Source organism: Aptenodytes patagonicus, chromosome 4 (assembly GCF_965638725.1).
Source record: "Aptenodytes patagonicus chromosome 4, bAptPat1.pri.cur, whole genome shotgun sequence".
NCBI classification, from domain to species: domain Eukaryota; kingdom Metazoa; phylum Chordata; class Aves; order Sphenisciformes; family Spheniscidae; genus Aptenodytes; species Aptenodytes patagonicus.
Genome location: NC_134952.1, coordinates 48687660 through 48714494, shown reverse-complemented (window position 1 = coordinate 48714494; position 26835 = coordinate 48687660). Strand labels below are relative to the sequence as shown.

The 26835-nt window shown below is 37.4% G+C and overlaps 1 protein-coding gene across 1 annotated transcript in view; it reads right to left on the bottom strand.

Moving 5' to 3' along the window:
• PDGFC (platelet derived growth factor C) overlaps window positions 1-26835 on the bottom strand; it is a 138043-nt gene that overhangs the window by 37909 nt on the left and 73299 nt on the right. Inside the window, exon 2 of the mRNA XM_076336634.1 lies at window positions 17291-17486. Within this exon, the coding sequence (XP_076192749.1) occupies window positions 17291-17486 (196 nt within the window). The remainder of the gene's footprint in view (window positions 1-17290; window positions 17487-26835) is intronic.

Here is a 26835-nt window from a genome sequence, read left to right as displayed (position 1 = left end):
ATCTTTATAATGATTCCCAGTTCCCCAGTTAGACAGCAGGCAATAAATTCTTGTGTTGCATGTTTGTGCAAGACTGACTTGCACATTTATTATCTCCATTTAAAGGGCCAGTATTTTTTCCACTTAATTAAAAATGAATGCAATGAATATGCTCATTAACTGTGTTCAAAATCCATTACTGCCATCTACCACAGTTTTAAATCTTTGTTGAACTAATGATACTAATTACTTTATCACCATCTTTTTCCCCCCCAAACACTAACTAATTCCTTTAACTGATCCACCAATGTTTTTTACTTTATGATCAGGTACACAACTTATTACAAAGGCAATGTGTACATTAATTGTACTAAGACTTCAGGGCTCAACACATTTATCAAATTGATTTTGAGCACTGATTTTTTTTTTTTTTAAGATGAGTTTATGAAGTTTCTAAAGACAACCTTTTTTAATTTTTTAATTAAGAATATGAAATAATTATCTACTTTTCTGATTTGTAAAGAGTGAGTAAGTTAATCATTATGTTTATTGACTTAAGCTTAAGATGTCTAGGGGTTAGGCATAGTATAGGTGTTAGTGCTTCTACATAACTTAGAGTACTTTCTATTGCACCTTTTGGTCTCCTGGTAGCCCTGAAGTAAAAGAGAAACTCAAATTTCACAGTTTAAATCCTAGACCCTTGAAATAAATGTTAATTAATTCCATTAGTTGAGAAGTAAAATAGAGGGAAAAAATATTCTGAAAAACCCAAATAAAATTCAGCTTTCTGATATACATGACAGATCCAGATAATTCTGTTTGTCAGGGTGTTTCTTCTATATTCAATTCTTTCCTCCTTGATCTTTGCATTGGTATTTCTAAACAAGCTGTCATTTCTAATTTAAAAAAAAAAAAAATCTGATTTTTCTGTGTGTTATCAGTGTTACCTTGATTGAGAGGTTTCTCAATCACCCCTCCCCCACCCTAATACCATTCTGATCATCAGAAATCCACTTGTTTCCAAGTGATCAATCTGGAAACACTCTAATCATTATATAGCACTCACTAGTACTGCATCAAAGTGCGCACAATTACCAATATCACTATTTAAGGGATTTACTAAAACCTATTTTATAAGCCAATCGAATGTAACTTTCTCATGGCAACATGGTACAGTACATATGGCATGGTTTAGAGTGATTACTCCCTTTCTGCAATGTCTCCCTCAGGACCTATAGAGGATTTCTGTTCTTTTATGTTCAAACAACAAGTCTGGTGCTGTAGAAAAAAATTTCTGTTTTCAAAAGCAAATAAATGAGATATGAGTATCGGTTTCTTACTGCTGAACACAGATGTAGGTGTAGCTCCCTGCACAATATAGATATTTCACCATCAGCAAGGGGAATCTTTAGAAATTCTGTCTACATCGACAGAAAAAAGTCCCTCACATGTTTCCTGGACATAGTGACATTTTTAGCCAGTAACTTTATTCCTGTCAGTTATCCAGACTGAATGTGCTGCAAGAGCCTGCCGAAAAGAATCTTCTGTGCAACTGAAATTCCTCACATTGCACTGGACTGAAGTCTGAACTTTCTGTGAAAAGTAACAAAACAAAGTGGTTCAGATGCTTTAGCATTTACAAGATTGTGCTACATAATTCTGCAGCTTCACGTCACAGGGCTAAAGAGCAGCGGGAACAATAGCATAGCCATATAAAATTATTTCTCCATCAAGAAAAGCTTGTACTTGAAATGCAAGAAAACTGGGATACATAACCAAGAACTGAGAAGCTATTTTCCGTCTGCAATGGAGTAAAAAAATGTTAAAATGCATGTTGAACCAAACAAAGAATCCTCCTTTTTTGTGCAACATACAAAGGAGAAAACACAACCCTCTTTGACAATGACTAAAGCTCTGGTGCTCTATCAATGTCCAATACGTTATTCAAATATTACTAAGTAAAATTTATGACAAAGAGGTAGGCCAGTCTCCTTTCCTGGGATGAAAGATGCTTTCGCCTTTAGTCATGATGCCCAAAATGCCTTCCCTTATACCCATTGCAGAACATGTATTCCTCTTCCGTATGGCCTAGGTGCCTGGGACTGTGGATTGAATTAACAACCCGAACAAAGACAATTTATTGTAAAAGAGCAAGGAAGCGATGTAAGCAACTCTAAAACTTCAATGCTTTTCCAACCAGGAAATGTATTTTCCAAGGGAATAGGTTTTCCTCTCCTTTCTATATTTTTTTTGTGGTTTACACTGTCATTTGCTAAACATATTCTGACAGGCTGTTTACCTTGGCTTGCAGTTTTGTGACCTTTTTGCAGCTTCCTTCTGCCTTCAGAATTCCACAAATATATCAACGAATGCAAGAAGCAGAAACCCATGAGGTAAAACACTTTGTCATATCAGTGATGTTGGACCTTTTCATTTCTGTATAGATGTGTACTAGACAAAAATCTAGCACACCCATTAAAACAGCTTGCAAAAAGTGAACCACATTTTTCCTTCCCCCTTTGATAAGAATCCATTTTTTTTTTTTTTTTAATTAAGAAATAGGAAGTTGATAACAATCTCTGTCTTTTTTTTGACAGCATCCTGTGGGACGCTGTAATATTTCTGTTCCAACTTGTTTTGAAGCACATGGAATTCCAAGGTTTTCCTGGTGCTGGCACAGCACACCAAAATACCTACCTCAGCTGCAGACCAAAAGCATTCAAGGACCCCTGGCAGTTCACCAGACAAACTGTTATTGAATAGAACTTAGACGATTTATATTTGGACAGCTTCAATTTTGGAAACATTGGAAATTACTAAAAACTGTCATCGTGAAAATATAATTTTGATTTTTTTCTAAACAAAATTTTAACGCCATCATTCTAAAGGAAAATTTCCTCTCCCTCTTCCACCTCCATTTGAAATAATTTTCATTTTTGCTGCTGATATATTTAAAATTCCTATGGAACAAAATTTTGGGTTTCCATCATTTGACTTAACTGTGTATTTGTATAGAAAAAAACGTAAGGGTATTGGTGACACCTTACATAGTCTTCACCTCTTAGATCACTTTTAAATCACAGCTGTAAGTAATCATATTGCTTTTTGTGGAATAAACACTATATTTACATACAGAGGAAAGTAAGGCCAAATGTTTAGCTTGAAGACATTTTTTTCAAAGCTTGTCTGCCTCACTTGCAATAAATTCTGGAGGCCTCCTCCAGTCAGCCCAGCTCTCCATAATGTTCTGATGGGCAGATTCACATTTATCTGGGTGGAAAAGGGAACACTGGAGCACGACAGGGGCACTCAAATCCATGGTATCTAATGGCAGACCCAATCTGTTTAGCCAGCCTTGTTATTCCCCACAGGTCAACACGCCGTACAGTGTCCAGCAAAAATGCATGACAGGACAAGGGGAATGTAAAGCTTATGACAAAGGGCAGGGGGAAAATGGGAGGAACCCGAGAAGGAAGAAGGCAGAAAAGGAGGGAGCGGCATGCAGGATTAGAGAAATAAAAGTGGCTTTCAGGCAAACTACAAAACCTACAGAGGTCGCAACAGTTGTAAAAAGAAGAGTGTACTGTACCATTCATTCAATAGGTGGAGAACTTTCTTCTTTTCTATTATCAATACTGCCCCTCTCACTGAGACTAAAGTAAGTTTTCCTCAAAGACCAAGGGTTCAGGACCACAGAGATACAAGACATATCATGTGAGATGAAAATCAAAATGCCACAAAAATTAAACAATTGGTAATAATGAAACCGCAGGTACTTATACACTATTTTTCAGTTTATGTAAGAGGAAATCTTACTTTTGGTATTTCTTTTTTTTCCCTCCAATATGGCCAGGCCAGGTAGTACAACCACCTGCCACCCAAGTTTGCAAGCTTCAGAACAATTGTTTAATTAATTTATCTGCTTTTCAAATGCATTAATTTACTTCATACTGTTTTGTATTTGTTGCCAGACAACGAAATCTACATGAACCTCAGACTGGAAAACATTGGCCCATTCAGTCCAGTAGATACAAAGTTCCTGAAATCACAAACCACTAGCAGCACACATCAGTAAAAGTTAGCTATTAATAACCCCACTTGCCAGCCAGGAGGCAGAAAAAACCTTCAAATGATACAGAAAGCAAATTTCCTGGATGAAGGGAAGGGAGAAGGCACCTTGGCTGAAATGGTGACACTGTGGCAGCACCAGCAAATACTCCATGCAGGGTAAAAGTTCAATAAAAATGATTCTGCTCAACATTATCAGAAACATTTGACTGGGGCTACTTTGAGTGACAGTACAGACGGAATGCTGGAATAAAACTGTTTTTAGAAGACTACCTGATATAAAATTTTAAATATTTAAAATATTTGCCCTGGATTTTGTCTTTCTAAAAGGAAGTTCTGAAAAAAGTTACCCAGGATCATTTGATTTCAGTTCCTGAGGCTCACAGCATGGGCAATTCACCCCTAGCATTCATCCTCTTTAGGAGGACTTGGCAGTGTCTTCCACTATAAGAGGAAACTCCTTTGGATATCATTACAGATTATCCAACAATTAAAAAAAAAAAAAAAAAAGAGTTATGTTCTACAATGTCTGTCATGCTTGATGTTTTAACATAAAAAAAAAAAAAAAGAGAAAAGATGATGGAACAGTAATGATCTGACACAAAATAAATTTCCATAGTAGTACCTGTATCTGCTGATCCTACACATAACTGTGTTTTAATAGTCACTGGAAAGAAACAGCATACCCAGATATAATCCAAATAAATAACTGATGAGGTCAATATTTTGTACTCAGAAAATGATGTTTAATTATACACAAACATCACTTCCAGCAATAGACATCACTTCCAGCCAGTACTGCAAATGAGCATAAAACCCCGAAGTATTCTGCCATGTCTACATTTTCCATGAAATAAAGATACTAAAGGTATAAACAGAGAACATTTCTAACTGCCGTTCACCAAATATGGATTGCAGTTTCTGTGCCAACCTACTTTGAATACATCTATTTTAGAATATGCAGTACTGTACATTAAGAACTGCCTTATGGAAACACAGATTCATTCACAAATGTTAGATGGTTGCCATGGTTCTCTCTATTTAATCTTTCCTCATACTGATTAGTAACAGCCTGAGGCTTCTAACACAACCACACAACTCTCTCTGTATTTCTACCTTGTTATTTAGGATACATTAAAAAAAAGTTTAATCCTTAGATTTCAATTTTCTTCCCCTTCATTCACTGTCAGCCACTTTGATCATAAATATACAACACTGCAAGTGAAAGGGAAAAACAAGACAGAGTTCAAACCCTCAAATTCTACTCTTCAAACATTTGAACACTTTTCATGAAAAGGATGCTCTCGTTGCTTGATTTGGAGAAATTAACGGTTGTGTTACCACTCTCCAGTCTACCAGAAAACATATTTCCATTTCCTGTGGATCTGCTGAAAATTTGAGGCACCATGTGAAGCTGAGACATGTACATTTTGTGTAGCAGCTTTTGTCGCCTGGTGAACTAGAGTGAAAGCACTTAATGCAAAAACAACTCCGAAGAAATGCATTTCTTCCCCCTCCTCCCCAAAACCCTCTTTTGTATCAAAAGCTTATTTCAGTGCCAATTGACAATCTGAGTATTGCTGAAAACATATCTTTTCCCTGATGACTAGTATATTGGCACACAAACACCTCTAGGAAATAAATCATCATGACTGGTATCTAGGTGCACTGGTAAGTATTTAAGAATCTCCATCTTAAGGTCATGAATATCCTGTAGTCTCTGAAGGTAACTTCTGCCTTGTGGGGAGGAAGGGGCATTAACTTTTCCACAAGAATTAGAAATTGTAAACTAGATATATTGGTAAATATACTTCAGGCTCTAAAACAAAACAATTCTATATTCAGACAGCAATGCTGTAATTATTTAAGCATACGCTAAACTACTGATACAGATAAAGCATGTAAATAAATATTTTCAGGAATAGAGCAACCACAGAATTCAGTCCTAGATAGCCTGTGCTACGAACTAATTTATACTAGTATAATTTCTATTGATACATTATTTCAAGCACTTGAATAAGAATCTTATAGAAAGAGACACTATAATCCTGCAGTTCAAAAGTGGAGGTAAGAAGGAAAGAAGATGGTTTCCCAAACTCCTCCTTTTAAAAGGCCAATTGCCAAATTTCTTAGAAGCTACCTATACTTATCTTCTTTGTATCAAAGAACGGCAGGTATTGCCAACGCCAGTCGGGATAAGAAATGTGTTTAGCTCTTTTTAAATAAGGATTAAGTTTGGTCTAAAAATGGCATGTTATGAGTAGAACAGAGATACAAACCAAAAAAAGTACATGAAACTTCATATCAACAGTACTATTACTATATATCAAAGACAAAGATGAATTTGAGAAAATTGGAGAGCTTGGAAAAAACATACTAACAGATGTGAACCAGCTTGCAAATGATGCCCCAGTCCATTTACTTACCTTGGCCTTCATCTTAAAATCCAAAGGAAGAAGTTCCATGGGGAGCAAGTCTCCATGAGTTTCCGTTGCTCAGGGTTACTATGCTACACTTACCTTTTTCCTATTTGACTACAGATTCTCCTGCAGCCATGTAAAATACAGTGAGTAAAAAAGATTTTCCACAAAACTAAAAAGTCACTTGGAAAGGTTAGTTTTCAAGGACTAGAAAATGGATAACATCTACATGAAACATTTTCTTATACTGTTTCACCTCCAATCTGTCTGTTTTCTGCTACTGACTTCATGTGTGGGCCACAGATTTCTTTAGTATCCTGCACAAGTTATGAATTGAAATAATAATGCATTTAACAAAAAGGGTAATAAGACAGAGTGTTCTTATTGTGCCACACACTAGTACTCCTATTCTTCGCCCCCCCGCCCCTCCAAAAGGAACACACGTACAATGTATTATTTTTATGTACTTATGGTACAACACCATATGGAAATGGCCATCAGCATTCAGGGTCCTACTGCACTGGACACTATAGCCTCCAAAGCACATTTCCTTTCATAAAGAGGCAGCCCATTGCCCCCGGACAGCATACCAGCTCAGTATGTATCCTACGCCATACAGTACTACACTCTCCAGATTTTGGAGAATGAAATGCCTTACCAACTTTTTCCCAGTACTTCTCTGTAAACTCTGGTATATTTTACCTTGGGAATTACAGTGATCATCATAAATCACATGTTCCTACTGGACAGATCAATATTTTGTACAAAACCAAAAACATTAGGGGACCTCAGTGTTCACATCAACAGCCAAGGTTGTAAAGCATTCTTTCTAATCTACTACAAAATTTCTACTTCAACTCACACTGTTCACAGTGGTTAGTGTTTCTGTTTCAGCTTCTGCAATCCATAATCATGTTTTTACCACTGTTTTTCAAGCAGCATTTTAAATATTTATTCTAGTATCCCAAATGGTAATTTTTTTCTCTATGCACAATCCTTATATCCTGGAATGTAGCTATGGCTTCAGTCAACGATGTGAAAACTACTGGCTAAGCAATTTCCTAGCAATATTCAAAAGCATATTTTAGAAAAGAACAACAAAAAAATCCTAAAGGGCATTTTTAGCATGTGAAGATTCACCCAGGGCAGTGCAGGCAGCACCCCTTCCCCTCAAGCACCCTTTGATGATACAGCAGCATTACACGCCTGGTCAGGTGTCCCCTCTTCCTTTTCCCTCCTTCCTGCCTACCTCAATGGAGATTGGGGCTCTATCTATGTTTATTTAAATTAAAACACTCATTTCTTTAGTTCAGCAATACAATAACATATGGTTTCTTGGCTGCTACACTGCACACAGGATTTACCAATCCAGGACAGACCATTTGTCATGAAGTCCAATATCCTGCTTCAGGACAGGCTAGTAATTGCTACTTGAACAGAAAGTGAAAAATCCCTATAATGTAACTGAGCAGTCGCATAACTGCATGAGGCAGAAAAAACGTGTTCCCAACCCTAGCAGGAGATCAGTTTTCACCTAAAGAGTATAAGGAGTTTCCTCTCACTTCAGTTTACCTAGCTATAAGTTAATGGTCATAAAACCATACAGACGTATTTTTAATCCAGCCACAGCATATGAATCAAAGGCTAGTCTGAAACAGTACTTCTTAATAATTGCTGCTAGTTTACTGGTCTCCCCGTTCTCATGTTACTGTCAGAAAAGGAAAAGATCTATTTATTTTACCTTGTAAAACATGGGCAATCCCACATGACCATCTAACCTTTTTTATAATAAGCAATCTTCCCTTTTGCAATTTCTCACGCACATGCATCTTCTCAGATATCCTGATGATCAGATGAGAACAGATTAATGTAAATTGCATTACATTTCACTTCTACTTTATCCTGATGGAGCAGCATCAAGTGCAAGACAGGACTGTCACTGATTTGTCTGACTGACAATATTTGCTGGTAATGCTATCTAATGACAATTTCATGTGAGCAACATACTTTGTTAAAATGTTGATGATACACATAAAGAAGCGAGGACAGCATCTAGTGAGAGGAAGAGAGGAAAGGAAGAGGAAAAAGAAAAGCTGCTAACAGGTGAAGAAACACATCTGTCTGTCTAGGAATAGGACAGCTGGTATGACTGTTATTCCTGCTGATTAAACAGGAGAAAGCTGCTTATAAGCCTGACGGTGAGCCTATGGGCTTAACTGTACTTAGACTTTCAGTAACCAGAAAACATCAGGGAGAGAGTGCATGCTATGTATAAACTGGAATATATAGACACTACACAGGGTAACTTTAGATTATGCTGCTGGGCCTGCCTTTGCAGCTTGCATTTCTCTTGAAATCAGGACTTAAGAGAGCCGCACCAGAAACCGCAGGTGGTTACAGGGTCTGTCTACATCCCTGAGCTCAGGTGGTGATGGCTCACGCATGTTTTTGTGCCCACTTATAATACACATTTACTCCTATCTTTTAATAAGTGGTGGGGCAGGAGCAGGGGAACTCCATCAATAACAACTGTTCCCAGAGTACCCTAGACAGAAGCAAGACCCAGCAGTGCCACACTCATTTTCAAAGAAAATAACTTCAGTCTACACCATTAGAAACACAGCCAACTACGGTAACATGAAACAATTTTAGAAGCAATAAATTAGGATTAGGACCGTTTACAAAAATATTTTGATACTGTGGACATAGTTTACTTTATTCAAACAGCTTGCTTGAGATTGAGAGGACCAGGAAGGAATTTTAAGGAGCCTAAAATATTTTTTAAGTCAATGAGTGTAGTCTCCGGTGTGAAAAAGGAGTAAGGGATTATGTCAACTGCCCACTCATCAGCAATCACTCTCCTAACACTCATCTGGGCTGTGAAAATAGATTTTAAGTTACTCGCGAAATAGTATCCATTATAGTGTCCTCTAGCAACAGTGGATACTAAAAATGAATGCCGGATTTACTGTAAAGGAGGGAAAAGTGGGTGAGAAAAAATGCAGTGATAGCTCCTAAGTTTGTGCAACACGTCCTTCTGGTCACATCATGTAGGCTATACTGTCCTCCAGTTCTGCTCAGAGAAGCATCTCCTCTTTCCCTTTCTCATGTTGCACTCTGGTTTGCTTAGAGAGTACAAGTTTGCAGCTATAAACCCTTTCTGCAGAACCGAGTTTACTCTTTTTGAAGTTTAAGAAACGTGTGTTACAGAGTAGTCTCAGTTATAACTGTACTGCGTTTTGGTTTTCTAATTTTTTGTCTTCTTTTACTGCCTGAAATATCTGCTCTGTCACATTTACAAAACTGTTATCATGAGAATGGCATTAAGCAACTTTTAATAAGCAGAAGAGAACCCAAAGAAATGTGTATATGTCTGGATACAGTACACACCTCTGCCACAGTGTGAACTATGAACAGCAGCTAAACCAGTAGAATGGGACCAGCTGAAAGATGAGTTAGTGTTTGAATCATTTGGTAATCAAAAAGTCATTTTTTTCTGGAATCATGGAAAATCCAAAAGAAAGCGCTTTCTTAAAAAAAATAAAATAAAAAAAATAAAATACAAGGAACCACACTTTTGTTCAATGAAATCAGAATAGAAAAGAAACAGATCCAGTTACTTTTGATGCAGAACACACTAGTTTTTTCTTCAAAACAGGAAAGCAGGACATATGAGTTTGTTGAACTCTTCTACATTCATTAAATTGAAATAATATTGTTACAACTGAACTTGCATGTAAGAAATAACCTTTGTAGTATTAATCTTTTTTCTTTATATGTAAAAGAACAATTTTTAGACAACCAAAGGACTCTGGTCCTAAACTAATCTAACTTCTTAAAATCTTTTATCCCCATCCCCCACTCTCATCCTTCATTTAAATCCATTCAGCATTTAAACCTCTCTTGAACTGGTATCACTATTCAGTTGTCTTGCAAATGGATTGAGCAACTAAAAATCAAAAGCAAAAAAAAAACCAACCCCACAAACACCAGAAGAAATTACTCCACCAGCTGCCTTAACACAAGTTTTATGGCATTTTCTACACACTGCTCCTAAAATGCCACCTTCCTGCCACTGCTAAAACATCAATGTTGCTACCAAGGACTGCAGCTTAAATCAGCTATTTCATAATAATTCTTTCCTATCAGTATTTCAATTAATCTAAGGCACTTGAATGTTAGAACTCATCCCAACCATTTTAATTATATGACCCCCTTTCAGACTTTGAATAAAAATGATTAACAAGTAATTATTGTGGTGGTGGTGGGGAAGGTAAAAAAGAAATTGTGTTTGAGGAATGAGAGTTCATATGCTTTTTATAATTCCATATATTAATGGAATCAATGCTATCCAAATGGATCTGACTCGCAGAACAGAGCTATAATAAGTTTTAACTTCAGTATGACTTCACTTTTGCTGAAGAAGTTATAGCCAATGATGAAAGAGACATTTTAAGTATCACTGATACTTATATATCACTTAGATATCACTGATATGTAGAGTCACCTAAACAGAGCCCAGCCCACCTATATGTGTAGCATCTCATAAAGAACGGCTGGCTAAAATTGAACACACTGAACTTCTAAGGCAACAGCTGTAAGAAAAGAGCTTTAAGGACTGGTCTTCACTGTAACATTCATCTCTGTTCTCAGAGTCTCTGGGTTTTGGTGCTGACTGTTTTTTTCCAATTTGAAGCCTTAGAAATTTTGGGGGACTCCTCACTGTTTTCTGAATGTTTAAATAGAGGTGGCAGCAGCAACCCCTGCATCTTCGGGGGGGGGGGGGGGGGGGGGGGGACGGGGACAGATGGACGGGACGGGACAAAAAAAAAAAAAAAGAGAAAAAGAAGCACAAATCCCAGCAGCCCAGCTGCTTAGCGACATGAGTCACCATGAACATTGTCTGCACCAGTTCCTCTTTAAATACAAAGTTCACTTAAAGGGCTTTGTCCAGTTATTCAAAGCCAACTTGAACTTTGCACTTACCCGAGAGATAACTTCACCCTCTGTAATCACAGTCAACCAGAAGCATTTAAGACTGTCTGACAGTAAGGACAGCTCATCAGTAGTCCAGAAAACAATTTTCTTGGGAACTAGACCTTGATAAGGAACTCACTGCGCTCAAAAGCCCCAGAATTAATGCTTACTTTATGTGAAGAGTTATTTTTTTCTGAATCTAGGCTTGATATTAGTATGTTCTTTGCACATACATCGATATTGCCTCTACAATGCACTCAAGGCAAAAGAAACAACTTGACACACATACACACACCCCGGGGGAGGTGGTAGGGGTGAGGGTAGGGGGGTGGAATTTCATCTTTCTAGAAGAAAAAGATGCTGAAATTCTTCTTTAATGCATGCACTCTGTCGATGCCGTAAGGTGCTTCCATGACAAGGGGCCAAACAAAAGCGAAATATCTGTCCTCTTTTTTACTGAAGCACTTAGGAGTTGCAGTTATGCATCCATATTTTGCTCCACATGCTAGATGTACAGATCTGTAGTAATTACAAGAAAGGAAGCTGCATGTGGTGTAAGTTACTCATTGTGTCTTATGTTACACAGAAAAGTCTCTTTAGAAAATTACATAACAAAATGTTTAACCTTTTTATTGTGTTTACCATAATTTATCACTGCATAGTATGCATTTAACACAATTTACGTCAAAAAAAGACAGCTAAGCAAATATTTTCCACTGACTAAAGACAGTGTCTGTATGTTTCTTCTTGATACACTTGTTTCAGTCTTGTCAGACTGAGCCGAATCTTCTAATTTTTTAACTCTTGTCAACAATTTCTTAGCAATACATTCATTAGGAACACATATGACTGATGAAGCTGGTTGGATTATGGTTTCTACCACAGAACCTTGATGTTCTCTGAATGGAAGGGAATAGCTTGCGCACAGTTCAGTCACAACAGATCTGAAGTGAAGTAGCTTACAGAAACGTCAGGGAAAAGGCAGGTAGTGAATTTAATGCATGTGGCTCTGTATCTTAAAGCATCATCCTAAGAACCTTCAGAGGAAGAACATTCCCAGTACTAAGAGTTAAGTATTTAATTTGATGTGAAGAGGGGAAGAAGAAAAAAAAAAAAATCACAGTACTACTCACATAGATTTTACCCCATGTTAGCACTGACAGCTGCCTACAGCTTAACTAATTTTCTTCAGGCAAAAGTTCTACATATTGCACATATTAACTAGACAAGCTTTGGGAATTCTTTCAAAACATTATAGGTAAATGCTTCACTTACATAACTATATGAACAGATTCACATATGCAGCTGCTAAAAGACTCCCGGCCCGCAAAAAAATCCACACACAAAACAGACTATAGTTCATACTTTCAATTATTAGAGGACTGAAGAAAGTTGGAAATGAGTATCACTATCCTAAAATGAAGATGATGGTCAAATGCCATCTATTATTCAACTATCGGTTGGTTCCACATTCTTTTACTGATGTATTTTATCCTTATCATCTTATCTACAGTAATTGCTCTTTGGGTTTGTGACACATTTCTGTGTTTTATTATATATAATGAAAGTCAAACAGACTGTAATCATGTGATGATTAGAAAGAACAGCTGCAACCACCACTAAGATGAACAACTAGAGCCATTCTGTGCACAGGGAGAGAGCAAGTCACACATTACTAACGTAAGAAAGATTTTTTTTTTTTTCTTTTCCTATTGCATCCTTGTGTTGTAATGCTCCAGTGCACAACCTACTCACAACATCAGACTGCCTGTTAAAGGCAACTGTAGCATCTATGTTCTTCCTGGAAGAAAGCTAAATCTGTGTCTTCCTGTCACAGAGGAGTTTATCCCAAAGCTTTTATCACTGCATGTTCTCAGAGATAGAAAGCAACAATTTTGGACAACAAGCAAAAATTGAGCAAAAATCAGTCCCTCCTGGACAAGGAGTTATGGCATCTCCATGATGATAGGAGCTATCAAGGCACAGAAGTCTAATGGCCTCATGATTAGAACAGCGTTGAGGGGCTAGCATCAAGAAAATAATGACCTTTCATATCAGCTATCATATCAGCAGAAGAAAAGCATCATCAGAAAGGGTGGACATACAGAATGTAAATCCACTATGTCTCTGTTAGCTAGAAATTCCCTTATGTAAGGAAAATTCACTGCCAGTTCTGACATCTGAACAGTACTGCACAAAACAGCCAGGAGATTGCATCCTTCTCCTTTTTTGTTTGTTTGGTTTGCTGGGGGATTTTTTTGTTCATAACCTTTTTCTTTTGCAAGTCACAACTGAAATCAAACAAAGTATGTAAGGCTGAAATTCCTGCAATATTGCAGGGAATTATATATCCATATTATCAACCAAATAACCTAAATCTCTTCTGAGATACATGCATAGATCTAGTTTCCATGTAAACTGGAGTTTGTGTTCACTTTGGAAAGGACATGGTGGGATTCTTAACATTTTGTCCATAGAAAGGATGCAGTGCAGATGAAGTAGAACTATTGTGTAAAAAAAAAAAAAAAAAAAAAAAAAAATTAGCTGTATTTTAAGCAATGCACAGATGAACTGCAGAAATTTCAAGTACATCACAATTGTAAAACCAGGACAAAGATCACCTGGAGAAATATAGGCAAAATATCAGAAGTTTATTCTAAAAACCCTATAATTTAAACTTTGTTTCCAAAACATACAGAACACAGCAATCATGCTTAAGAGTGGTGAGAATTAGCACAGCAATTAGGACTACGCATGTTAATGCTGTTCCAGGTGAGGCTGGATCAGGATGGCTGGTCAAAAACATAGAATTTGCTGTAATACAAATGTTCTACCTTAGTAAATACTGTAAGTTGAATTGCAAGTAAAAACAGAGTGGGGGGAAAAAAAAAAAACCAACCATGCAGGATCACTCTGATTCAGATTCAGGAAAGTAAAGTGGAGACTAGACTGGTACCTTCAATGTATCTGTAAAATGTGACATTTGTTCTAGATGAAAAGACAGAATAACTTGAAATGTCAGAACTGACTTTGGAGAAATCCAAGTGTAGAGGTCAGGTCAGCCAGATACAGGCAAAAACTTGCCATAGCTTCAGGATACATCTAGGACATTTCTTATTCAGCACTACCGTTGTTTTCCTGTTATAGAACTATGTTAAGCAAAAAAGTCTTATACAGCTGGATATGGTTTTATTTTTTTCCTATGTGTGAGCAATATTTGAATTACTATGAGATTTAAAAGCTGCTAATTATCTTAAACTAATATAATCCAGCATATTCTCTCATCAGCCCAGTGAGCTGACACTACAGGGTGTTACAGCCTACAGCGATGATGGAGAAAGCTCTGGCATTACACAGAATGTGCAGCTTAAGAAGCAGGTAGAGGAACTGAAACTGTGACAATGACCACCGCAAGTAACTCGTGAGGTCCCCTCATACACTACAGAAGGGGGAGAAAGATATCCTGGTACAAACTGTACACTGTTGCGTAGAAAGTCTAACATTACCAGGCTACAGTTTTTACCTAGTTTCAGTCATGGGTCAGAACTAAAGGATCAGGTCACTGTAAGGTATAGAGTTATAATACATTAAATTTCATGTCATATTTTATTCTGTCCTTTGTCATATAAACTTGCCTTTGGAGAAACTGTTGAGTACTCTACAGCAACAATACTGATTTGTGTGTTTCAAGATGGCAGAAACACAGTGGAGTAATAAATAGTATGGGATGCAGTCAATAAAAACCCTTAGCTTTTCTACAGAAGGTACTGAAAAAAGATTAAATAATTTTATTAGGAACTATAAAAGATAAGAAATGCAAGACATTACTTATAAAGGGATATTACTCTGATAATTGGTAACTTACTTGGCCTGTGTAGAATTGTTTTACATAGTTAAACTCTCTGTGTTTTAGCTATTTCCTCAACTTGTCAATTATTTATACTCCCTTCACATCAAACAAGGTACACTTCCTCTTTCTTTACCGAGTTTGTTACTCAATTTAAATTTCATAGGAACCCTAGTTATGTTTTTTCTTTTCGTTAAAAACAACAATGTAACACTCTTTTTCAGAGGGTCGTATCTTCCAAGCCAAAAAGCCCAATGTGTCCTCAGAAGTGCACATATCAGGAATTGCATTCATACAACTTCCTGGTAGCCCTGCACAAATACGAGCATGATAAGATTACCACTGAGTGAAGATTATCAGCAACTTATTACTGTTTCTTTATTTGACCAGTACTTTTGTATTCAGCACACTGTTTACTTAAAATAAATGTACTCCCATTAAAATACTATTCTAGTTATAATATTAAAAATATTTTAACTTATCTTACTTTTTTCTTTGCAAGTGGACGAATGAGTCACCCTACCTGGATTTTCTTTCACTTGCCACTTCACTCTGCCATATGCAAGGAAAAGAAAAAGCAAGCTAAGTTTTCATTTAAAGAAAATAATTATTGTGCAAAGGGAGTGCACTCATCTGAGCAAACATATGTTTATAGTACTTAGTATTTTAATTATATTTGACATGGCCTTGACGATTACTCCCTTCAGAATTATGAAAGAAAGATATCTGTCCATCTGTTACGAATCTCAGCTCCCAAATTAAGGATAAGTGTAAAAGTAACCTTTAAGAAATCCAAATTTGTTATCAAAAGTCGATTCAAGATATAAAACCAAACAAATATCAGTTAATTAGAAAAACTGAAAGCAAGAATCAAATCAAATGTGTATACAATGTACTCAAGAATAAAACCCCAAACAGGAAAAACAAAACAAAAAAACTACTTTGAAAGAAAAACCTTGTGTGAAGTACCTCTCCAGGAAGACATCAAAGGAGGATATGCCATTCAAATGACATATTTTATCTGTTACCTAATTTACTGAAAAGGGTTCAGACAACGTACCACTATTCACACATTGGGGTTTTTTACAATGTGTTGCTATGATGACAGACAGATACAGGATACAAGAGTTTAGGAACTCTCCCCTTTCACCCACCCACAGGAAACACATATAATGTCAGCCCCTACTGCCTCACAAAATATCTAAAACATGATCAATCAGATGGCTTGGTTCAGAACTACATCTGTCCTGATGCCTGTTATGTCACGGTTGTGTCTCTCCCAAGCTGCAGAGACTTCGGCTGCAAATCACAGCAAGGAAATACATATTCCACAGGTCCTACAGAAACCTGTGCCAGTGATTGAGCAGGCAAAATACTGAAGTTGGGAAAAAAACAATACCATTGAGGAATGTCAATTAATGCAATACTGTAAGTGCTGTTTTTCATAGAAAACTCAGAACGTGACCATTAAAGGCCATTAAAATATTGTGCAGTAGGGTGTTTGTGGTTGGTTTGGGGTTTTGGGGGTTTTTTTGTTTGTTTGTTTGTTTGGGTTTTTTGTTTGTTTTTTGTTTTTTTGTTTTTTAAGAGGGATGTTGTACTTTGTGTCGTGACCTGAATTTCACTTCAGGAAACTTGCTTACCCAAATTTTCTCTGTAAAAATTAGACATTCATTCCTCTAGCATTCTGTCAATAATATTTTCCCAGATGTCACAACTTTTATTTGAGAGAGAGATTAAATATTTCACATTTTTGTATCATGTATCTGTGGCCCAGATACTGAATGTAGAAGGAAAATAGGGGGACCCCAAAGCTTTCAAGCGTGAAAACCTTCCCTAGCACTGCAAGAGCAAATCATAAACTAATACTTTAAAAGATTCATTTTATAAATATATTGACATGCAGGTGTTAACATCTTTGCAAAACTTGAGCAACACTTTTGTTCCATCCCCCACACCTGCCTTCAAATTTTTGTAAGTTAAAGGAAAAGTAACTTACTTGCAAATGTCATCTTCTGGGTCCTCAAGCCCAAATCTTTCATCAAAAGTAAGCTGTATCCATACATTTTCGTCTACTGCTACTAATCTCCACACTAGTACAGTATTGCGTGGGTATGTGTGTGGAAACTTGGGGCTGTGAATACTTCCATTAGTAGTCACAGTAATTATCTTCTCATGCTGAGGATCCTGCACGCCTATAGTAAAGAGAGAAAACAGATGCATCAATACTCATTTCTCCTCCTTTTCCTAAAGTGTTTGTATACTATGCACAGATAAAGACACTTTTCTTTTGTTTGCTTTTCTTCATCTTGCAAGGAATTTCTGCTTGGAAAATCTAGATAGTAACAATCACCCAAAAGTGGTATTACTTTGCTGGCAAAAAGTTATTCAAACCCAAGCCTCAACTGCTGTTCAGAAAGCAGAACAGAAGTTCAAGTGGAGATAAGAGAAATGTGACTGCAAACACTTGAATGCAAGACTGGACTCCTCACAGAAGCCCAGCAGCCCAAGGGACTACATCATGCAGCCTGCTGATGGTTTCAGTTCTTGATTACTGGAGCGTGCACAGACATCACGTGAGGGTACAGGAGAAGTCTGCTCACACCTACCACAGAAGGGATGGTTTAAATTTGTTTCTTGTTAAAGGAGACTGTCCTACATTTATTGAGTCCAGTGATAAGGATTTTGATGGCTGCCTCCTTCCTGAGGGCTGTATCAGAACAAAGTTATCCCGATACAGGAATGAAACTGGGACATGCTTGGGAAACTTGGGAAAGTCACCAAGTGTAAGAAATTAGGCATTTACTGACAAGCCTCAGTTGAGGGCATTCCTCAAAATTCTTCACAGAATTGTTAGACTAAACACATGTAAAATTAAATGGATGTTTTACAGTGTGGCAGCAAATGAACTCAAAAGAAATAAGCCAACTGCATTTGATTTTTAAAGCACACAGTAACACTGAAACTACTGAAAAGACCTCTTCAGGTTATGAACTCATAACTGCAAGGAGTTACCAAAAGGAAAGGACACCTTTGGTGAGCAGCAGCTGTGCCTTTCAGGGCCCCAACAACTCTCTTCACAGTAACTCAAGAAACCTCATTCTCAAGTGCCCAATATTCACAGGAATTCACGTTCAGCAGCTGGAATCAGCTCATGTGGGGTATTTAGCTGCAAAAAACAGGCACTGACCTAATCTGGATATATTTTAACACTGTGACATACAATGATGAGATCTCTAAACTACAAAATTTAATTCCATCAAATGAAAACACTCTCCTTATGCTATAGCACTCAACTTTTACTATCTTTGGCTTTTCTAAAAACCTGTATACAGTCAGTTTTGACATTTCAGTCAGTAAATCGTAGGAATTCTCAGAGTTACCTATTAATAACTTCAGTAACAAAATAAGCCTGTAGTTTTGTACTAGAGAGTTATTAATATTATTTTGTTTTCAGCTATTCATTGTCTCTTCCAGTGTGCTGGTTTTGGCTGGGGTAGAGTTAATTTTCTTCACAGTAGCTACTATGGGGCTATGGTTTGGATTTGTGCTGGAAACAGCGTTGATAACACAGGGATGTTTTCGTTACTGCTGAGCAGTGCTCACACAGAGTCAAGGCCTTTTCTGCTTCTCACCCCACCCCACCAGCGAGTAGGCTGGGGGTGCACAAGAAGGTGGGAGGGGGCACAGCCGGGACAGCTGACCCCAACTGACCAAAGGGACATTCCACACCATGTGACGTCATGCTCAGCATATAAAGCTGGCAGAAGAAGGAGGAAGGGGGGGATGTTCTGAGTGATGGTGTTTGTCTTCCCAAGTAACCGTTACGCGTGATGGAGCCCTGCTTTCCTGGAGATGGCTGAACACCTGCCTGCCGATGGGAAGGAGTGAATGAATTCCTTGTTTTTCTTTGCTTGCGTGCGCAGCTTTTGCTTTGCTTATTAAACTGTCTATCTCAACCCATGAGTTTTCTCACTTTTACACTTCTGATTCTCTCCCCCATCCCACCAGGGTGGGGAGTGAGTGAGTGGCTGTGTGGTCCTTAGTTGCCGGCTGGGGTTAGACCACAACATGCAGTTAGATACTTTATCTTATTTTTCTGATTGTTTTATACGCAGCATTATGATGAACATTCATTTGAAGCTATGCAAGATATATGATTCAGTCTACAATGAAAACATACACTGCAATCTTACCTTATTATAGCTACATGTAAAGGCTGACAGCTAAATGAATGTACTGCAAGAAAAGAAGGCCATAGAAACAGCATTGCTATTTTAAAAGAATTAATCTATACTTAAATGTAATTTATAGCCTGATGGACCTTTGCCTTCTATTCTGATGGACTGGTGCCTTCTACTTGTGGTATGAAAATGCTAAATTTTCTTTTAAGTGGAATTGTTGTTTATATAAAACTGATGGAGTGTAGCCTTGTCTTGCAGAGGACTGACTGTCTTGTGTACAAATAAGACAGGACAGCATGCAGTAATAAGTAAAAAAGCACAAAAAGAGGCACAAGAAACAGATACCTAATTTAGACACTTCATTGGGCTTTTGTTAGCTGAGTCACAAGCATTTTTCTGTAATGTATAGTATGTCAGCTGAGAGCTGCACGCTAAACACGGGAGCCAACAATAATAAAAATGACTTTCCCAGAGATTAGTACACCAGAGTGCTATTTCCAAAGTATGCAAAGGACCACCATTTCAGACAAAGATGTCAACGTGTGGTGTCTGATGACACTATACTCAGCGGTTCGTTTTGTCTTTAAAAGCACACACAGGATTACAAACCATGTTATATTTCATAACACATTAAGAAAGTGTTTTGTTTTGTATCATCAGGACAATGATAACAACAGCAAGTAAGGACTGTAAAAAGTCCAGGCATATCAAATAAGAAGTCAATAAAAAGAGGCAAAGGAAAGAAAAGGCATATGGCAATTTAGTGAACAGGAGTTGTGGCATCTCCGGTATCTTCAGCTCCTCCATTTGTAAAGGAAAAATATCTATTTACTTTAGCACACAACAGTGTTCCGTGAATGTATCAAATTCCCACACACAACACTTGCTCCATTTCAAATATTTGCTCTCGCACAGTGGAATTTCTTCTCTTACAAAAGAATTATTTTGTATGACTACAAAGGCAAGTAATTGCTGTCACTGGAGAATGAAGCTTGTTATTTGTCTTCAGATAAGCCGCAATATTCCTTTTTATCCATTCTACATAAATTGTACCATTGTACCACAAAAAGCTAGCCTTTTCCTACTGAGTTCATGCATGTTCTGAACATTTCTTTTGAGGAAATTGTGTGAAGAGCACAGCTACCTGAGTGTGGCTAAAATGAGACTGTAGTCTCTATTCTTTCTGGAACGACTTTGCAATTCCTGGCTTTATTTTAGGGATAGATCAGTCCAAGTTACACTTAAAAAGTTCAGTCAGATTTACAGCAGTCAGCTGTATAACTCCAAAGCTATATACATTGCTGCTGTGGTCTGTCTGCCTTTCTATTAACAGTCATCCTCCCCACCCTCCCTCCCCCCCAAAAAAGAAGAAAATAAAGATTATTACTGTAGAGACAGCATTGAACAACCCTGAAGAATCAGTTTAGGCAAGGACTGAGGTGGGCAAGGCACCATCTCAGCCAGGGGGCAACGATACCGTGCAAGGGAAATGGGGACAGACAAGGACCAAAACAATGTATTTGCATCTTCAGTAAAAAGCTTCATCGGAAGACGGGCAACTGAGATCACCTGCAGGAGAAAGTCCTGGAAAGGGGGCACACCAGATGGGAAAAATCCCTAAGCTGACCTAGGGATATGACACAGTTACGCTTATTAGGAAAGGACAGCACACACTTCACAGAGCCTGAAGTTGAAGAAAGAGTCGCCGCAGTCGTCTTTGATGTGGTACAAGATGCTATCACCAGATTTATATATCTATCAATGTAGAAAGTCTGCCCCTGAAAATTACAAGATTCCAGGCATTCTGAAAGCACAGAGGTGCCTAACCCTTCCACCGACATGGTGACGCAGATGAAAAACCACAGTATCACCAAACAGATCAGCAGATGCCACTGTAAACTGAAATTAAACCCACCGACTAGACAAGCTCATTCCTGCCTACTTCAAAGTAGGTCTCTTCCCCCATGGGCACAACACATTTCACAAAGATCAGCACTGACACTTTTTAAATATAGCAAATACCTCTTTCTTAGTACGTCATAATCACTACATTTTAGCGAGGGTCACGGGTAAAACTCAGACAAATCACATACAGTTCAGGAGACAGACGAGGAGCTGCAAAAGAAGAGAGGAGCACCACGGGTGGAGTAACGGCCTCGGCACAGATCCCCTTGAGGGCTGATTCACTTAAGAGATCACACAGTACTGGTAAAATTGATTTTTAAAGCTTTTTGTTAAGCCTACACTATTTTCACAACAGGAGGAGATAAGAGTACTGCTAATCACGCACTGTTAATATATTGTTTGGTGTATTTCATTCAATAGCCCTTAATTATGAAAATCAACTTTTAGGCCTTCAGAAACAGCATTAGCTCACTTGTGGCTATCACTGCTTTAAACAAAAAAAAAAAGCAAACATAAGAAAAGTTTCAACTCTATATATTTACCAATTAATATTAGAGCTTTTCCAGATATACAGTAATGTTGCAGTATGCGAGTCCTCTGCTTTAAAACTCAGAAACAAAAGATGACAGTAACTACTTGTTCATTACCAGAGGGAAGCAGGTTTTTTTAATTAATCAAAAGGATTTCCTGACAACAATTCCATATAATTTTTACAACACTACACATATGTACAGAAACCAAGACTTTGTAGAATAAATTCTTTGAAATGTGACATAACATGCCATTTCTTCCTCTTTCACCAGCCTTTTGAAAGTAGGCTTACTGCTTTTTGAAAGTAGTAACTCAAGGCATACAGGGGTACCTCTTTCTGTCATCTGTCTCTGGTTCAGTTGCCTCCAGGCACTTCTTAGCTATTATCTGAATGTAACAGTCAAAATGAAATTTAACTCTCTTGCTGTGTACAAAGGAAAAGCTGGAAAATGGTCTGTTACTGGCAGAAAATTGAAGACAAATAACTCCATTTGATATCGTTCATATGTAAAGATACCAGGGCAAAGCCACTCAAAATCATACAAGTGCTGCTTTGAAGTGACCTCTGGAGACCTCTAGTCCCAGCTCCTGCTTGGGTTACTGTTCCTGCTCACACCACAGCAGGTCACCTGTTTGAGAGTTGCCATTTTCTAGCCGATACTCAAAAACCCCCGTGGACGGAAACTCCACAGGGCCTTGGGAGAACCTGTTCCAGTGCTGTGCTATTTCCCTAGGTAACATGTTTTGCCTAATGTCCAATCCGAACCTCTCAAGCTGCAATTTTTAGCCATGGCGGTTTCGGGGCTTGTTTTCTTTTACACTCTGTACCACTACCAGGAAGAGTTTAACTTGGTCACCCTTGCAACTGCTCTTCAGGCAACTGGGGGCCTGCTATTAGACTGCCCCATAGCCTTCTCTTCCCCAGACTAAACAAGCCCAGTTTCCTCATCCTCCACTCACTGCCTGCCATCAACTAGAACCTTCAAGCCTGGCAGCCCACCCAATTTTCAACCTACCTAACAAGCAGTCTGTTCTTCCAAACCATTATGCTTCAAGTACCACAAGAAATGCTTTTGAAGCACACAGGGTTTGTTTTCATCATCACCTTTTCAAGTAGTGAGCAAAGAAAATTTCATACAGGCTTGCTGTATCAATCTCTTAAGATTGCTTTCCTAAGTGGTACGGTTTGTGGCTTTTCGGGGTTAAATTTCTGAGACATATCTAACCTTCTGTGGATTTTCCATTTTCAGTAGCTTCTATGCTTTGATGCAGCTACCTGTTTGAAATCTTGACATGATTCCCCAGGTATTAATAAGAAATAAATATAGAGAGAAGTGCACATACCTGTAATATACACACACGCGTGCGTATATAATATACACACATGACCTGTCAACTATCACAACATGATAAATTCAACTTCTAACTACCAATCTGCTAATTTACACAGGTACTTATTACCTAAATCAGCAAATATAACAAATACAAACATATAAGTATTATACGGATGTAAAGTAACAAAGTAGAAACATGGAGAAATATTACATCTTGTTTGGAATATTCCTTCCTCTGACACATACTTACCTCACACACTTGAAAAGGCACGTAAAAGAATTCCAGTTCACACAATTCAAGATCAATGTATAGAGGATTGTATTTGGTTTTTTAAATACTATAATTTAACCTATTCCTCTTTTCTTCAGTTACTATTTTGAATTCAAACTTGCACTGTTACCTTAGGCACTGAATATCATACACTATTTAACGGCTAGCTAAAGGTCTTTCTGCTGAAGCTATGTAAAGAACAGTGTGTGAAGGACTGCACGCAGATGAAGTGAGCATAGAAGCAAAAGCTTTCTAATTGATCTTCAGGAACCCTGAGTTTTGGCAGTTGGCCCAACAGGGAAGGACAAAAGGAAGAAAAAAAAAAAGGGGGGGGGGGGGGGAGGAAAAAAAAAAGAAAAAAAATACATCATTGGAGAACAGAGAATGGAACTGTAGTAACAGATATTAATGTTTCCAAACAGCTGTATGACTTAACGTCTTGCAGAAGATAATAATGACTAACCATACACTAACAAACCTTCTTTGATCCAAATTGCATCAAGAAACAAAAATGAGTTTATACTTTTACTTTACAAGTTTCTGCTTTATAACCTTCAAGTATTCTGCCAGCCCTTTGCCTAGTACTCTGGCTTCTGCTCAAAGAAGAGGATGGCAATTAAACAGGGTTTTTTGCGCACGGTAAATCTTCTTGCAATAAAAGTAACCTCTATTGAGATCTGTTTTCAGACCAAACTCTTTTGGAAGGCGGTTTTGGTCCTGAACTTCTCAATATCTTTTAAAACTAGATAAATACTACATTTTAGCCAAGATAAAGAATTCCTTTTGCTAAATGTTAGATGAGGTAACTTTTTGGTGTTATCACATGCTCTAACATCTAATTATTCTAGAGTGTTTCAATAAGCATTTATTCCAACGTCCACAGGTAAAGTCTTGGCTGCACTGGAATCAATATTAAAGCTCCTGCCGACTTGAATATGAAAGGAATTCCATCTATATTAAATACATAAAGCTGTCGGAATAATTATTTTATAATGGGCTGATAATAATATAATCTGCTTTTTTTCAGTCATGGGCCAATAATTATCCTGAAAAAAATAGGATTATTAGTATGTTGCACATTCATATAATAAATATACATTCCAGTCACTCAAAAATTAACAAAAAGCTCTGCAATATGACAATTAGCAGTTAAACTTGTTATAGCAATAGCATTCTTTTCTCTTATGGATAAAAAAAATGTCAAGCTGGTCCTTTTGATAATATTTTTTCACATTTGTTCTTGCCTCAGTTTTTTCCTAATAACAATATTATACGGTAAGTAGCCATCGCACAACATACGGACTTCAGTCAAGGACTGCTCCCTATCTCTGTCCTCTTCCATTAAACTGCTAGCTTGAGTGACCTGAGTCATCTCAGATAGATAAGGTATCACTTAAGGGAAGAAAATTCTGGCCTCTTCCCCCAACCCAAAACTATTTAGATATTTAATGAATTAATCCAGAATCATGAGTTGTGCTGGAGGTGCAAATGAAGAAGCAAGGATATAACATTTCCAGCAGAAAGTTCTGTGGAAGTTTTATAGGCACTATATTATAGTTAATTCCAGTAAGAACAGAATTATTTGTAGGTGCACTGCTATACAGAAATGCAAAAGTATTGATAACTGTAAGAGCATACATATTTAAAAGATTACACACTGGATATAAGAGAGTCTCCTTACCAAATACAGGCAGAATAGAACACTGAGAAGCTAATCTGATTCCACATCTGTACTTTGTAAGCAAGAAGAAAGCACATCAGGCTATCACCGATGCACAAACTTTTAATTTTTAAGGTTATTTTCTGAAGAAATATTCTTCAAGAGAAGAATAATTCTTATTATCTATTTTTCATTAGTCATATATGGTTTGGATAACAGCTAGGCATTTGACTCTCATCTATATGCCATTACTGTATTAGATACAGTAGAAGAATCATTCAAAGTTCACCAGTCAGGATGAATGAGATGGAACTAAAAATATCTGTTGTATGGACAGCAAAAGAACAGCTGTTTATACCCCTATTTTTCTTCACTTTAAATGATTTATAATTCATTCACATTTACAATATTGTCTCTAAATACCCAAGTAGTATCTGGAACTGTGATGACAAGAAGAAGCCATAACAAAATGTGTAACTACTCGAACTATTTTTTTAGTTCCTAAGGGGGGAGGGATGGAGGGAGAAAGAGTGGAAAGGAGAGGAGAGAAAGAGGGGAGAGGAAAAGGAAAAAAAGGAAAAAACCACCCTTCTGAATGAATCGCTCCCCTTGCCTTTTCAAGGATTGGCAGATAGTAAACAGCTTCCTGATCAATAGTATCAAGGGCAGACAATAGATATAATCAGCCTAAATACCTGACCTTCACCCATCAACAGCATGAGGTCATCACAACTTCTTCATCTTCCCACAACAAAACCTCTTCTTCCATGTCCTTATCTTCCTACAACAAGACCTCTCTTAACGTTTTTCTTTTCTGCTATATTCCAGAGCATCAACCTGCTACATAATATTTTTGATGTTTTCTGTATCTTATTTCTCTTCCCCTGTGGAAGGGGGAAGTGTTTTACATATTCTGCACTCACAAGTCCCTCTATACAAAATGATATGAATAGATATTGAAAACTGTCAAAGTGGAAACAAAGCCTAACAGTATACAGCAATGGATCCATATTCCAGGCGTATCTTGTGGAAGACCAGAACAGCAGGAGGTTCAGTCTTATTTAATAATGAACAGGTTAAAACAGTAGTTCTCAATGATAATGAAGCTCAGAAAGGGACGGGCTTTTGAAATCTAGTTACCCAGGTTTTAACAAATACATGGTTAAAACGGTCTGGTATAGGAGGAATTGCAAGTCTCCTTGGAAAAGTACAACTTACTGTACATGAAAAATGTTGTCAATAGAAGAGGCATGCTGTAAGATTTAATGCTGAGAGAGTCCAGGAAGCAAGAACAAACAGTAAACCAGGAAAAGGGTTGCCCAGCTGGAGATATTTATACCTACTAAGAGATAACAAAGTTCTTTATTTACTTTATAAAGAAAAAAATTTATTTTTTAAATCTTATGTGCTTGGGAGGTTTGGGTGGGAAAAAGTTAGTGAATATTTTCAAATATGTAATCTTTCCAATTCTTCTGCTACTCAAAATAGGTATTTTTTTTTCCTACGGAAAAAACTGATTTAGCAAAGCTTTGAAAAAATCTTAACTAAATTCTTAAAGGTAAACAAACATCAACAGAAATTATAACTAAAAATAGTATCTATGGCAACAACAGAAACTCAAGTGAATGTGAAAAACATCACATATAAGTGCTCAAACCC